This window comes from Macaca thibetana, chromosome 5 (genome assembly GCF_024542745.1).
Source record: "Macaca thibetana thibetana isolate TM-01 chromosome 5, ASM2454274v1, whole genome shotgun sequence".
Taxonomy (NCBI): Eukaryota; Metazoa; Chordata; class Mammalia; order Primates; family Cercopithecidae; genus Macaca; species Macaca thibetana.
In genome coordinates, this window is record NC_065582.1 from 49998344 (window position 1) to 50012405 (window position 14062).

Here is a 14062-nt window from a genome sequence, read left to right on the forward strand (position 1 = left end):
GGAATATGCATGGCTTTGTTCCAGTAAACTTTATTTACAAAAACAGTCAGCAGACCATAGTTTGCCAGCCTCCTCTGGAAAGAGCAGTTAGAGAGAAAGGTAGTGCCTTGAATGCCAGTCTAAGAAACGTATATTTTATTTCCTCAACGACAGAGGATTTTAAAGACATCACTTTTTTTTACCCTGAAGAACCCAGTTTATGTGTTTAATATGCCCCCTTTTGTCATCAGATTTCATCCAAGTTACTATTAAAAGTTGCCAAGCAAGCTAAGCTGTGGCCTCAGTCAGATGGCTGAAACAATAATGCAGTAAGATTTGCTTTTCAATGCCTTAAGAATTTGCATTTGTGTACCTTGAGTCAGTTGGGCTAAGAGGGAAATAGCAGTTTGTTCTTCTTACTCTGATAGATACATGAAGATGGGCTCCACAGGTAAGGGAGGTTAGGACAAGCCACTGAATACAGTTGGGGGAAATGTCTGCAAGGCCATATTATTTTTTGTCTGATTTGCAAGACTTATGTCTTGTAGATTTGATCATAACCCTGAGAAATATTGGCAGACTAGTCTGTCAGGAAGTAATTCTACCCAAACTCACACAGGAACATTTTGAATACTGCTGAGAATCCAAAGTCAATAGGGTTGCCAGGATGAGCAAATAAAAATCTAGCTAAATCCAGGACACCCAGTTAAACTGGAATTTGCTCAACAAAAAAATGTAAGTATAATTATGTCCCATTCACTATTTGGAACATACATAAACTAAAAAATTATTTGTTGTTTATCTGAAATTCAGACTTAGCTGGGAATCCTGTATCATAACTGGCAATCCTAAAAATGAAGATAAATGAATAAATAGTTTCTTGCACTACATAAATTACATCATTATGTCACTTGATTAGTACCCTTCACCAAGGATTTTTTTTTTAATTGTGGGAGTCTAATGACAGTTGAATCTCATTACTTCCAACCTCACTGTTTTAGAATTTTGATTATTTATGCAAAAGCTATGCTAAAGTGTACTTTATTCTCTTCATGAATTTAGGAAGCCTATTTGTCATTGATAGTACAAATAAAACTGAAAGAAAACTATTTATCTCCTTGGGAGACTACAAATAGTGTAATTACCTTTTAACCAGAAGCTATCGTTGTTTAGAATGTGCTTTTCATTTAATAATTATAGATCATTCTCAGTTATTCATTGAAATAAGTCAAGACTTTACCAGGCAGAGTCAGGTGCAGCCACTTAAGTCCTCATGGCCCTCTTTGCATCCCATCTGCTCCAGTTCACAGTGTGTCTTGCCAGTCTCTCCTATACCATTGTGTTTGTTTTGTTCCTTATCTCCTCTAGAGCCTCACACAATGCTTGCTACTGAGAAGGCACACTATAGATGTTGACTAGTTGTGGCTGGGAGGCCGAGGTAGGTGGATCCCTTGAGCCCAGGAGTTCAAGACCAGCCTATGTAACATGACAAAACTTCATCTCTACAAAAAATACAAAAATTAGCCAGGTGTGGTGGCACATACCTGTGGTCCCAGCTACTTGGGAGGCTGAGGTGGGAAGATGACTTAAGCCCCAGGAGCTCAAGGCTGCAGTGAGCCTTGATCATGCCACTGCACTCCAGCCTGGGTGATAGAGCAAGATCCTGTCTCAAAAAAAAAAAAAAAAAATTTACTAGTTGAATTAATGAATAAATGCTACCTGCCTCTGTTAAAATAAACAAGCTGTCTTTGTTTCAAAATTTTCTTACATTTAAAATTTTAAAGATAATTTGAGTTGGTCTTTCCTTATTCCAAATTTTAGTACTTAAAGGGAATTTTGGGTAAAGTTAGTTTCATTTCATAGGGACTTTCAGAGGCTAAGAATGAAAACATGTTCTTGAACTTGCAAATGTGTATTACAAGGAGAGAGATGGAGAAGTACTGGTAAAGTCACCGTGAGCACCCCTGTGAGCTTTCTTCTTGTGTAGGACCATGGGTCTCAAACTATCAGGATATTAGCAGGGTGGAGCCTGCAGTCTTCCTTACTTGCCCCTGCTGGCCATGATTATGGATGTATGTATATGTATACACACACACATACACATGTACATACATAGATATATATACATACATAGATATACTTAAATAAATCCCCATATGTCTTCCAAGGAGATGGAAGTATTGTATCACTACCAATTATGGCTATCACTGATAAATAATACATTAGTGACTTGAAACAAATATGTAGACATTCACACACTTTAAGCCACGTTTTATCATTAGAGATTACTGTATACAAGCCATCTGAAAGACCCTTGAGAACTACCAGTGAATTCTGGAGCACTCTTGAGGGAAATTAGACATGAATGGTTTGTGTGTGGAACAGGTAACATCAGAATTTCTATTGCCTGGAAACATATTCAAGTGAACTTGTTCTTAGTTTCCATCAGTAGCTTTTTTCTTCTCTATTTTCTCCAGCAGAGTAAAAGGATTCCCAGGAACTGTGAGATTAGGTATTAAATCTCCATCTTTCTTCTCAGTCTTACCCATGTCCCTAAAGCGTCTTTCCCTAGCAGTCAATGATAATTTAGGAGGCTGCACTGAATCCATGTCAGGGCTGACACAACTGGGCATGCAGTTCCTTGGATATGATCCTTTCTTCTAAGAGAGTCGAGTCATGGTCTGACTATTCCTTTTTGTTTTTCCTTTCCTCACAGCACCCTGGAGGGTTATTATGTGGATGATGCCTTGCAGGGCCAGGGAGTTTACACTTATGAAGATGGGGGAGTTCTCCAGGGCACGTATATAGACGGAGAGCTGAACGGTCCAGCCCAGGAATACGACACAGATGGGAGACTGATCTTCAAGGGGCAGTATAAAGATAACATTCGGCATGGAGTGTGCTGGATATATTACCCAGTAAGCCGTGTGACTGTTCACTCTGCTGGAAAGTAACATATTGTGACTCTTCACAATGAAGAGTAGAATGTATTCTGTGTTAGAACTTGGGAGCTGTGAAACCTGAGAGTCACCATAGCTGACGCCAAGAGTTTATGAGGCATGACCTCTCACTGTTACTCACTATTGGCTTAGATTGTTGGCCCTTGAATCCATTATTAATTATTTTTCAGCATTGTTTTGGAAAGGAGTAATTAATCATGATTAAAACAAATTGGGACAAATTGGTTTTATGGTATCACTAATAAAGGCAAAATACATTGCTTTTAATTCTTTTGGCACATAGAGGGAGATGGTGGAAAATTTTATTGTTGCTATTAGTTTTATTCCCTGTTTCTCATATGTAAAAACCAGTCCAGCCATTTTTAATTTGGGGGAGCTTACTGCACTGTTGTTACTTGATTTTATAATTCCACTAACTACTTTTTAGGGTGTTTTATGGTTTATATTGTTTAAATTAAGGTGATTAAAAATAACTCACCTTTGAGTATTTGATAGCATTTTATTATATTTCTGGAGTCTATTAAAGTAAAAAGATATGGCAGAACCCATGGTTGGAAATTAATGCTCAAATTTTTGTTTGCATTTCAAATGTCCCATCTGTTGTTAGTGAATTTCCAGAAAATGTTTCAGAAAATAGACCTTAGAAAACACTATTTTTATTTTATTTTATTTTTTATTTATTGAGACAGGGTCTTGCTCTGTTGCCCAGGCTGGAGTGCAGTGGCACAATCTTGGCTCACTACAACCTCCACCTCCCAGACTCAAGCCATCTTCCCACCTCAGCCTCCTGAGTAGCTGGGATTACAAGCATGTGCCACCACATCTGGCTAATATTTTTGTTTTTTTTTTTTAAGGACAGGGTTTCTCCATATTGCCCAGGCTAGTCTCAAACTCCTGGGCTCAAGCAATCCACCTGCCTTGGCCTCCTGAAATGCTGAAATTATAGGCATGAGCCACCACACCTGGCCAGAAAATATTTTACTTAATATTTTATTTTGTTCGTAACTTAAGTCAAAATACTTTTTTTGTTTTGAGACAGAGTCTCACTCTGTTGCCCAGGCTGGAGTGCAGTGGTGCCATCTCGGCTTACTGCAACCTCCACCTCCTGGGTTCAAGCAATTCTCCTGCCTCAGCCTCCCAGGTAGCTGGGATTACAGGCACATGCCACCACGCCCAGCTAATTTTTTGTATTTTTAGTAAAGATGGGATTTCACCATGTTGGCCAGGCACTGGTCTCAAACTCCTGACCTCGGGTGATTTCCTTGCCTTGGCCTCCCAAAGTGCTAGGATTACAGGCGTGAGCCACCACGCCCAGCTGAAAATACGTTTTTTACTCTGAAACCTTATGACTAAAAAGTTCTAATACAAAGAAATGATTAGTTACATAGTTAAGAAAAGTAATCCCAGCTAAATCCACTTACACATTATTGTTCTTAAAAAATAAGTTATAATCTAGGAATAGGGCATAAGAAAATAATGTTGTAAAACATTTTCTAAGAATTGCTAAAGCATTTAAATATCCTCTTGGTAGGATCTGTGATAGATCAAAAGTTGTAACATGTACTGCTTAGGAGAAGAGAAGCAGAAAGATCAGAAGTGGTGGAGGTGCTGCCTAGTGTAGGAGGACTGAAACCTGGCCTCGTGAGTAGCCAGGGTATGCATCTTGCTGCCCAGTGCTGGGGCACTGCTGATGTGACAGTGCATCTTGAAGTCAGGAGAAGTGGAACTCTCTACATAGAGATGAGGATAGGAAAGAGGCAAAGTGTTGGATTACCAGATTCTTCTACTACCTGTCATTTTACTTGTGACATTGTCAGTTAAAGTCCCCTGATGGGATCAAAGATGCGCCAAGATTGGTGAATGAATTGGGCTCGCTCAGTGTGGTTGCATTTTGAAAACCAAATATATAGCTACATTTTAACCTTTAGCCTTAATTATCTTATTAAATCTCAAAGACTCTGCCGTAGGAAGGAGCGTTGGTGAGCAAAAAAGCAGCCTTTGTCCTCTTAACCCCCAGCCAGTAGAGAAATGGGTGTCAGTAAGTGTCAGACCCTGGCTGCTCACCAGTCAAATGAACGATTTCTCCCCCGATGAGGAGGAGCCAGTGAGCAGAGGAGAAAAGCAGCCTTTTCTTCCCCCACACTCTCTGATACCTGATACAGCAGAGGAGGAAATTTTTTTAACAGGCCAAAGTAGGAACAAGGGGAGGAAAATGTGATGATTTTCTCTACAGTCCGTATTTGTCAGCTCACTCTAAGAACAGTGTATTTCTTTCAAAACTGTACCTTGAAAAAGTTTTTCATATAAGGTGTTTAATTAAAAATGTATAACTCCTTTTGGAAATGAAAGAAGAATTTCTACTGTATCATTCTGGACAAATAAATTCACTCCCTCTGAAACCAGAAATTTAAACATTTAAGGGGCCGGGTGCGGTGGCTCACGCCTGTAATCCCAGCACTTTGGGAGACTGAGGCGGGCGGATCCCGAGGTCAGGAGATCGAGACCATCCTGGCTAACATGGTGAAACCCCGTCTCTACTAAAAATACAAAAAAATTAGCCGGACGTGGTGGCGGGCTCCTGTAGTCCCAGCTACTCGGGAGGCTGAGGCAGGAGAATGGCGTGAACCCAGGAGGCGGAGCTTGCAGTGAGCCAAGATTGTGCCACGGCACTCCAGCCTGGGAGACAGAGCGAGACTCCGTCTCAAAATAAATAAATAAATAAATAAATAAAATAAAATCAAACACATTTAAGGGGAAAGGTGTGAGACCCTGGAAAGACAGACTTCTGTTTTAAATAAATAGTAATGGTGGCTTATGTTAGGCATAGAGTATAAGAAGCACAAATGCTCTTATACCCTTCCATTCAATAATCATCACTAAAAGCCTGAAGGCAGACATTGCAGAAAGTATCATCTCCATGTATTCTCAATTATTAAGAATTAACTTGAAGAGAAGAAAGAGCAATGACTATCCCTAGTGCACTTTCTATCCATTAAAAATGCTTCTAAGTATTTTTTTTTCTGTGTAAGTGCCACGATTCATTTTTTAATTTACAGCTCTTTTCCTAGAAGGCAAAAAAAAAAAAAAAAAAGGCAGCATTTGGGATCACTCAAAAGTCATCCTACATCACTGACTTTGAGTAGCTAGCTGTTCCTAGATCCTCAAGTTGGAGAAATTAACCATGCTTTTAAAAGATGTCATGGCATTACTATTGTTATATCAAACTCACAAAGGTCTTAAATTTTCAAAGTTATACCATGAGGACCTTCTGGATGGGAAAAAAAAAAAGGAAAGAAACATCTCTGGCATCCTAGCTTAAATTATTCATTACTTTTTGGTAACCCAGTTCAATTTAAAAGCGTTTATGAATCACCTACTGTGTCCCTACCACTTATCAAGATACAGAATTATATGATAGCCTCTGCCCTAAAGTACTCAATGACCCTTAGGCGTGAAATAAATGAAAGAGTTAAGCACGAAGCTCAGTGGGCTCCTCTGCTGAAAGGAGGTGAGAGGGAGCAGGAAATCGAGTGGGAAGAAAGAATTGAGATGGGAGTGGGATTTAGTTGATCTTTTTTCACTTTTCCTTTTAATTCCAGAAAAGGTGATGGTATAGGAGTCTCAGAAAGGCAGTGTCCAGACATCCTTTTGTTTGTCACTGAAAACGAGCAGACAGCTCTCTTTACTCATGTACACTAAATTAATTCTTAAGTACATTTGAACTGAAGATTTTCCTAACACACTAGAAATCCAAAATTTAACATCGAGAAGGGAGATCATATGAATAGTGGGTAGGAGTGTCTTGCTAAAGATCATCATCATATTTGATTTTGGCCAAAAATAACACTTAGTTACATTTCCTTTAAATGTTGGTAATTGATGTTACAAATATCAAAGAAACATTATTTGTTTCTTAGATAGCAAACCAAGATAGAGTATCAGTAACTTGTCCCGGATTACAAACGGCAACAGAGTCTACCACTCTCTAAATCAGGCATACATGCCCCATATGCACATGACTTTCTAGCAGTTTATTTGTATGGAGCTGGATGAGGAGCTATGCATCATGTTTTTCTTACCCAGGTGAAAAGTTCGGGTTCCTAAACTGTTATTATCCCTACTGGTGCTATATTAATAATGGAAGTGCAGAAGAGGAATTTCTTGGAACTCATGTCCTAGACATACTATATATAATATTTTCTGGTTTTTGGTTTCTCCCATCAGGATGGAGGAAGCCTTGTAGGAGAAGTAAATGAAGATGGGGAGATGACTGGAGAGAAGATAGCCTATGTGTACCCTGATGAGAGGACCGCACTGTATGGGAAATTTATTGATGGAGAGATGATAGAAGGCAAACTGGCCACCCTTATGTCCACTGAAGAAGGGAGGCCTCACTTTGAGCTGATGCCTGGAAGTAAGTTGAATCTGCTTCAGATGGGTTGCTCCAATTCCAAAGCAGGTTGTTAGGGCTGATTTGAGAGAAGCTTCTTTTCTTTTCCTTTCTGTGTAGTTCTCTTTAATCATGTATTAGTCAGGTTTTATTGTATAACAGACACTGCACCTCCCTAGTGGCTTACAACAGCAACCACAGCTCTGCCGAGCAGCTGTACTCCAGCTGGCTGAGGCTGGGCTTAGGGGGCCAGGCCAGACTTGAGGCTTCTGGTCAGGTTTGAGTCAGCTCTCTGTCTTAATTCTGGGACCTAATCTGAAGGGACAATGGCAATGTGGGGCAAGATTTTCCCACAGTGGATCACAGAAGTGTCAGAGCATAAGCAGATACCTGTGATGCCTTTTGAAACCTCACCTTGGAACTGACATGGTGGCACTTTCACCCACTTTTCACTGATCAAAGCAAGTCACATGGCCAAGCCAGACATCGGTGAGACAGGGAAATTACACCATGCACATTAGTGGGAGATACCGAAAAGTCATGTGACAAAGGGCCTAGGTATATAATTCTCATATAGTGAGGGAATAAAGAAATGACAGCAGTAATTCAATTGATTTCAAAAGGTTATCTCTCCAAAAAACTGCACTATGATAATAAAGAACCAAATCAAGTAGATCTCTAAACTGTAAAGTTGATTGAGCCTGAGCTGTGACTGGAAAATATAAATGCATATTGGCATCTCGAGCCCGACATCTTGCATGGAGCACGTGTATGAGTGAACCCAATGGAATCCATATTTGAAAAAAGTATTATTTTCCTTTTAGAAGTACACATGTCACACTAAACATTTTTTCTGAGCATAAAATTACTAAGTGTAGAAAATCTGGGCCGGGCGCGGTGGCTCAAGCCTGTAATCCCAGCACTTTGGGAGGCGGAGACGGGCGGATCACGAGGTCAGGAGATCGAGACCATCCTGGCTAACATGGTGAAACCCCGTGTCTACTAAAAAATACAAAAAACTAGCCAGGCGAGGTGGCGGGCGCCTGTAGTCCCAGCTACTCAGGAGGCTGAGGCAGGAGAATGGCGTAAACCTGGGAGGCGGAGCTTGCAGTGAGCTGAGATCCGGCCACTGCACCCCAGCCTGGGCCACAGAGCGAGACTCCGTCTCAAAAAAAAGAAAATCTGGAAAATATACAAAGAAAAATCAAGATTTTGCATTTTGAGTGGCACAGCTTAAGAAAGCTATTGAATTGGTCTGATTCCTTGAAAATAATATATGCATGTATTTCTGATCCAGGTTTGGTTATAGGGAGAAAAAAATAGAAAAGACAATAAATCTAGGCATTAATAGGCTTAAATAGTATTTAGTTATTTGGGATCTGAAGAAGAATCTCCAAAGGAAGCTTGTCCAAAAGTGAAAAATTTAGCATTTATATTTAGGTCCAATTTGGGTTGCTTTAAATGTCTTTTTTGTTTTTTTAAGTTAAAAATGGAGACAGTCTAAATGCAATGTGGGATTCTGGATTGGATCCTGGAAGAGAAAAAGGACGTTAGTGGAAAAACTGGTGAAATCTAAATAAAGTCTAGAGTTTAGTACATAGTAATGTATCTGTGTTGGTTTCTTAATTTTGACAAATGTACCATGCACTGTAAGAAGTTAACATTAGGAGGAACAGTGAGGATGCTCTGTGCTTTCTTTGCAACTTTTCTATATACAGTCATGGGCCCATAATAACTGTGGTACCATAAGATTATGCCATATTTTTGTTTTTATTTTCATTTTATTTTTTAAGGGACAGGATTTCACTCTGTTGCCCAGACTGGAGTGGACTGGTCTTATCATAGCCCACCGCAGCCTTGAGCTCCTGGGCTCAAGCAATTCTCCTGCCTCAGCCTCCCCAGTAGCGAAGACTACAGGCATGCACTACAACGCCCAGCTAAATATTTTTAATTTTTTTGTAGAAACAGGGTATTGCTGTATTGCTCAGGCTGGTCTCAAAATCCTGGCCTCAAGCGATCTTCCTGCCTCAGACTCTCATAGTGCTGGGATTACAGGCATAAACTACTGCACTCAGCTAAGATTATACCATATTTTTACTGCATCTTTTCTATATATAGATATGTTTAGATACACAAATCCTTCCCATTAGGTTACTGTTGTCTACAGTATTCCCTACACGCTGTACAGGTTTGGAGCCTAGGAGCAATAGGCTGTACCATTTATTAATACCTTAGGTTTGTAGTTGGCTATACCATCTAGGTTTGTATGAGTACACTCTCTGATGTTTGCATAATGACCAACTCGCCTCACGACACATTTCTCAGAACGTATCCCCTTCATTAAGTGATGCATGTCATGTATTTGAAATTACTCCAAAATGAAAAGTTTATTTAAAAAAAAAAGGAGGTAGTAATCTTTGAACTACAAACTCTGATATATATGCCCTTGATCTATGTTCTAAAAGGAGACACTGTTATAATATTTAGAAATGAGGAGACTTGAAACAAGGGAGGATCCCAATTGGTGATGCCAATTTTAAAACTTCAGAAGTAGCAGCATTTTTAGTGGCAGGTGCCTGAATTTAAGAATCACCTAATCTGAGACCTAGCTCTAACATTTACTATATTATCCTTGGGCAAGTTATTTATTTTTTCAGAACCTGTTTCCTCATTACCAAATGTGGATATTAGCACCTACCATAAAACACTGTAATGAAAGTTGTTGTTATTACATTCTTCTTGCTATAAATAAGAAACAGTAGGCTGGGCCTGGTGGCTCGCTGCTGTAATCCTAGCACTTTGGGAGGCTGAGCCGGATGGATCATTTGAGCCCAGAAGTTCAAGATCAGCCTGGGCAGCATGGTAAGATCCTGTCTCTACTAAAAAAAATATATATATATATTAGCTGGGCATGGTGGCATGTGCCCGTAATCTCAGCTACTTGGAAGACAGTGGTGGGAGGATCACCTGAGCTCAGGAAGTCAAGGCTGGAGTGAGCCGAGTGCACTGCACTCCAGCCTGGGCGACAGGAGTGAGACCCTGTCTTAAAAAAAAAAAAAAAAATGTTGAGAGTGAGAATTCTCAAGGGAATTATTATTTTTTTAGAATTTCTGGTTGCTTTAGCTGGGTGTGGTGGTGCATGCCTGTAGTCCCAGCTACTCAGGAGGCTGAGGCGCAAGAACCGCTTGAACCCAGGAAGTGGAGGTTGCAGTGAACCAAGATAGCACCCCTGCACTCCAGCCTGGGTGACACACAGAGATTCTGTCTCAAAAAAAAAAAAAAAAAACACTTCTGGTTGCAAATAAACATTCACTTCAAATTAACTTAAGGCAAAAAAGACGGGGAATTTAACAGCAAGATTCTTGCAGACCTCAGGTATTTTGAAATGTTAAATAGTTTGAGCCTCAAAAGGGCCAGGAACCATGGCTGCTCTGGCACTCTGAAGATCCCATGGACAGATCTTTAGTCTAATGTTCTGTGTTTGTGTTTCTCCTCTTCCCCTTTCAGTTATAATTATTGACCTGTTGACTAGCCAGTGGGTTAGGGGGTATAGGGTTATGTGACTGTAGGGTCCAATGGTTGGGGAAGGAGAGAAATTAATGCAAATATCTCACGTAAAACACTCCTTGGCCTGTCGCCTCACCAGCTTCTCCCTTTCTCTGTGTGCTTTTGTCACCACAAACTACTTCTAGTTCTCTACGTACTTTCTGTGGAGTTTCTCACCTATGCCACTGGCTGGAATTTCTTCTTACCTGGTCAGCCCTCCTCCACATAGTAACTGCTTTCCTCGGCTAATTCCTGCTCCATCTTTTAAGCTTAACTCACCTTTTATAATGAATGTTTGTCAATTGAATAAATGAATTCTAGTCAAATGGCATAACATTCTGTAGAGGAAAGGAGGGAAAGTAAAGGATGTGCCTGCAGCCTGTGCGTGTCTAAGGGAGCAGAAGAAGGGACAGCAGGCATTGGAAGAGATAGTATGCACTCCCTGAAAGCAGCAACAGAGGTTAATCCTTTTTGTATCTACGTAGTCCCTAGTGTTGTACATGTAGTTGGCACTCAGTACATTTGTCATAAAAGTTTTAGTCTAAGGAGCTAGATGAAAGTTCATAGGAGAATTTCCACTCAATAGAACATATATTCCACGCACAATTCTGGCTCTTTTTAAAAAGTGGCGGCTGGGCACAGCAGCTCACGCCTATAATACCCGCACTTTGGGAGGCTGAGCCAGGTGGATCACTAGAGATCAGGAGTTCCAGACCAGCCTGGCCAACAAGGTGAACCCCGTCTCTACTGAAAATACAAAAATTAGCCAGCCAAGCATGGTGACAGGCACCTGTAATCCCAGCTGCTTGGGAGGCTGAGGCAGGAGAATTGCTTGAACCCAGGAGGCGGAGGTTGCAGTGAGCTGAGATCACACCATTGCCCTCCAGCCTGAGTGACAGAGTAAGACTGTCTGAAAAGAAAATAAAAGTGGGGGAGGGTGGTTTAAATTCTTTTCATGGATTGCTTGGTGGTCTGTTACCACTTTGCTCTCAGATCCAATCCATTCGTCATTCTTTCACTGCCTGCTATTATTGCAAGAGGCTGCTGCCCCTTGTGGCCTGCGTTTTTCAGGCTCCTGTGTGTTTGACTTCTGTCTGAGTTTGGCCAAAGGGAGGCTGCTGGCTGGCTGGGGACAAAGCAGGAGAAGGCAGCAGGCAGAAGCCCTCTCTGTGTCAACCAGCATCTCCAGCAGTGGCCCCGTCACCTCCTGATTCCATCTCCCTTGAGGAAGGCCCAGGCTAGTTCCAACTACCCAGCTCCAGAGCTCCAGGAGCACCACTGTGTGCTCTGTCCCTCCCGCCTGCAGCGGCAGCTTCCCGCTCTTGCCAGTGTCTGGGCTCTTCACGGCTCCATCTGTCTTGTCAGCATTCCATCCCCTCTATGACCAATTCCCTGAACTGAATTCTCTTTGAAACACTCAAATGGTCTGTTTCTGTTGCAGACACTGACTGATTTGGATTGGTTTCTGACTTTTAGTTTGAGGTATTCCTTGGGGTTTTGGTGGTACAAAAAAAGCCACTCACAAACAAACAGAAAGAGGACCTAGTGACCATTGGTAACTACTGAAGAACTACTTAATGGGATTATGAGTTTTCCCTTAGTGTGTATAATCATTTGCTTTGCAGGAGTAAGCCCTCTGATTCTAAATCTTGTTTCTTTCCCTATCAACCTTCAGAGCATCTATCTTCAGTGCTCTCTGTGAAGATTCTCTCAGGCTAACCATTCACAGAGAGCCAGTGTTCATTCTCGGGCGGTTGTGTGCCTTGGTTTCTAGACTAAATTACTAACTGGCTTCTGAACCACCATAATAGAAAGGAGATTACTTTGTTAATGCTTTATCAAAAGCAGTGCTGTTCTCCTTAATTCTGGTGAGGCAGAACTTTATTCTTAGTGAAGGAGACAACTGCCAGGGTTCAGTTGTTGGATTCTGTAGACTGTATCTGTAATGAGGAAAACCACCAGAAAAATTTAAAACCATCATCCAATTTGATCTGAGCCAAGAGATCTCAGAATTTCATGACAAAGCGTTTTATTGATTCCCAAGCATCCTTTAAGTCATTTTAATAAGGAAAATTCAAGAGCGAATTGGGATGTTAAGAGATGCATCTGATGACTGTTCATGAAGTCCTGAAGATAAAAGTGAAGAGTAAATCTAAAATGTATCCACTTAAATTGAAGAACTTCATTCTAGTTGGTATAACTTGATCAAGACTTTTGGTTTTTTAACTCTCCGTTATCCCATGAATAGAGAGAAGTGTTATAAATGCTCTTCCCTAACTCTGCACCTGTACTGATATTTTTGTTTGCTTTTCAGATTCAGTGTACCACTTTGATAAGTCGACTTCATCTTGCATTTCTACCAATGCTCTTCTTCCAGATCCTTATGAATCAGAAAGGTAATGTCCTCCTTGTGGTTTTAATTGCACTGTTTATGTGAGGTTAAAGAAGCCTAGTGGTAGGAACTTATGCACCTCTGTGACTCTCTGCCCAGGCTAGGTTCCAGCTCAGACCAAGCTCCTCATTAAAGTGTCCTTTTCCTTTGCAAATCCTCAAATAAATATTTCTATATTCTGAGGAACAGTGTTTTTATTCTTATGTAGAATCTGACCCTGTAAGAGAGTTTCCCCACCCATAAATCACAGAACAGCTTGTGTGTCTGTCCTAAAGTATAACCTCCAGGTAGAAAGAGCAGTTGAGGCTGGGCATGGTGGCTTATGCCTGTAATCCCAGCAATTTGGGAGGCCAAGGCAGGCAGATCACTTGAGGTCATGTGTTCAAGATCATCCTGGCCAACATGGTGAAACCCCATCTCCACTAAAAATACAAAAATTAGCCAGGTGTTATGGCGTATGCCTGTAATCCCAGCTACTCAGGAGGCTGAGGCACAAGAATTGCTTCAACCTGGAAGGCAGAGGTTACGGTGAGCCGAGATCATGCCATTGCACTCCAGCCTAGGCAACAGAGCGAGACTCCATAAAAAAAAAAAAAAAAAAAAAAAAAAGGCAGTTGAGCCAGGCAGCCAGATATGTCCTGGCCGAGCATCCCGTTCTTACAGTCTGTGCTACAGTCACATGCTGGCCCTCTAGGGGAACATTTCATGCTCTTTAAAGCTCTAGCCTGTGCACACAGGATGCCTCCATTTCATCTTAGTCCAGCTGAGGTGTTCTGGAACACAAGACAGTTTCTT

The 14062-nt window shown here is 41.1% G+C and overlaps 2 protein-coding genes across 22 annotated transcripts in view; both read left to right on the plus strand.

The window, feature by feature from the left end:
* Positions 1 to 14062, plus strand: part of NDUFC1 (NADH:ubiquinone oxidoreductase subunit C1) — an 829703-nt gene that overhangs the window by 576176 nt on the left and 239465 nt on the right. The window lies entirely within an intron of this gene.
* The window catches only part of SETD7 (SET domain containing 7, histone lysine methyltransferase), a 54556-nt gene that overhangs the window by 23210 nt on the left and 17284 nt on the right, over positions 1 to 14062 (plus strand). For all 7 annotated transcript variants that reach the window (XR_007725660.1, XR_007725662.1, XR_007725661.1 and 4 more), the window contains 3 exons: positions 2696 to 2897; positions 7164 to 7353; positions 13190 to 13271. Coding sequence is in view for 4 of the 7 variants with exons in the window: in XM_050790245.1 (XP_050646202.1) it covers positions 2696 to 2897; positions 7164 to 7353; positions 13190 to 13271 (474 nt within the window). In the remaining 3 variants the exon portion in view is untranslated. The remainder of the gene's footprint in view (positions 1 to 2695; positions 2898 to 7163; positions 7354 to 13189; positions 13272 to 14062) is intronic.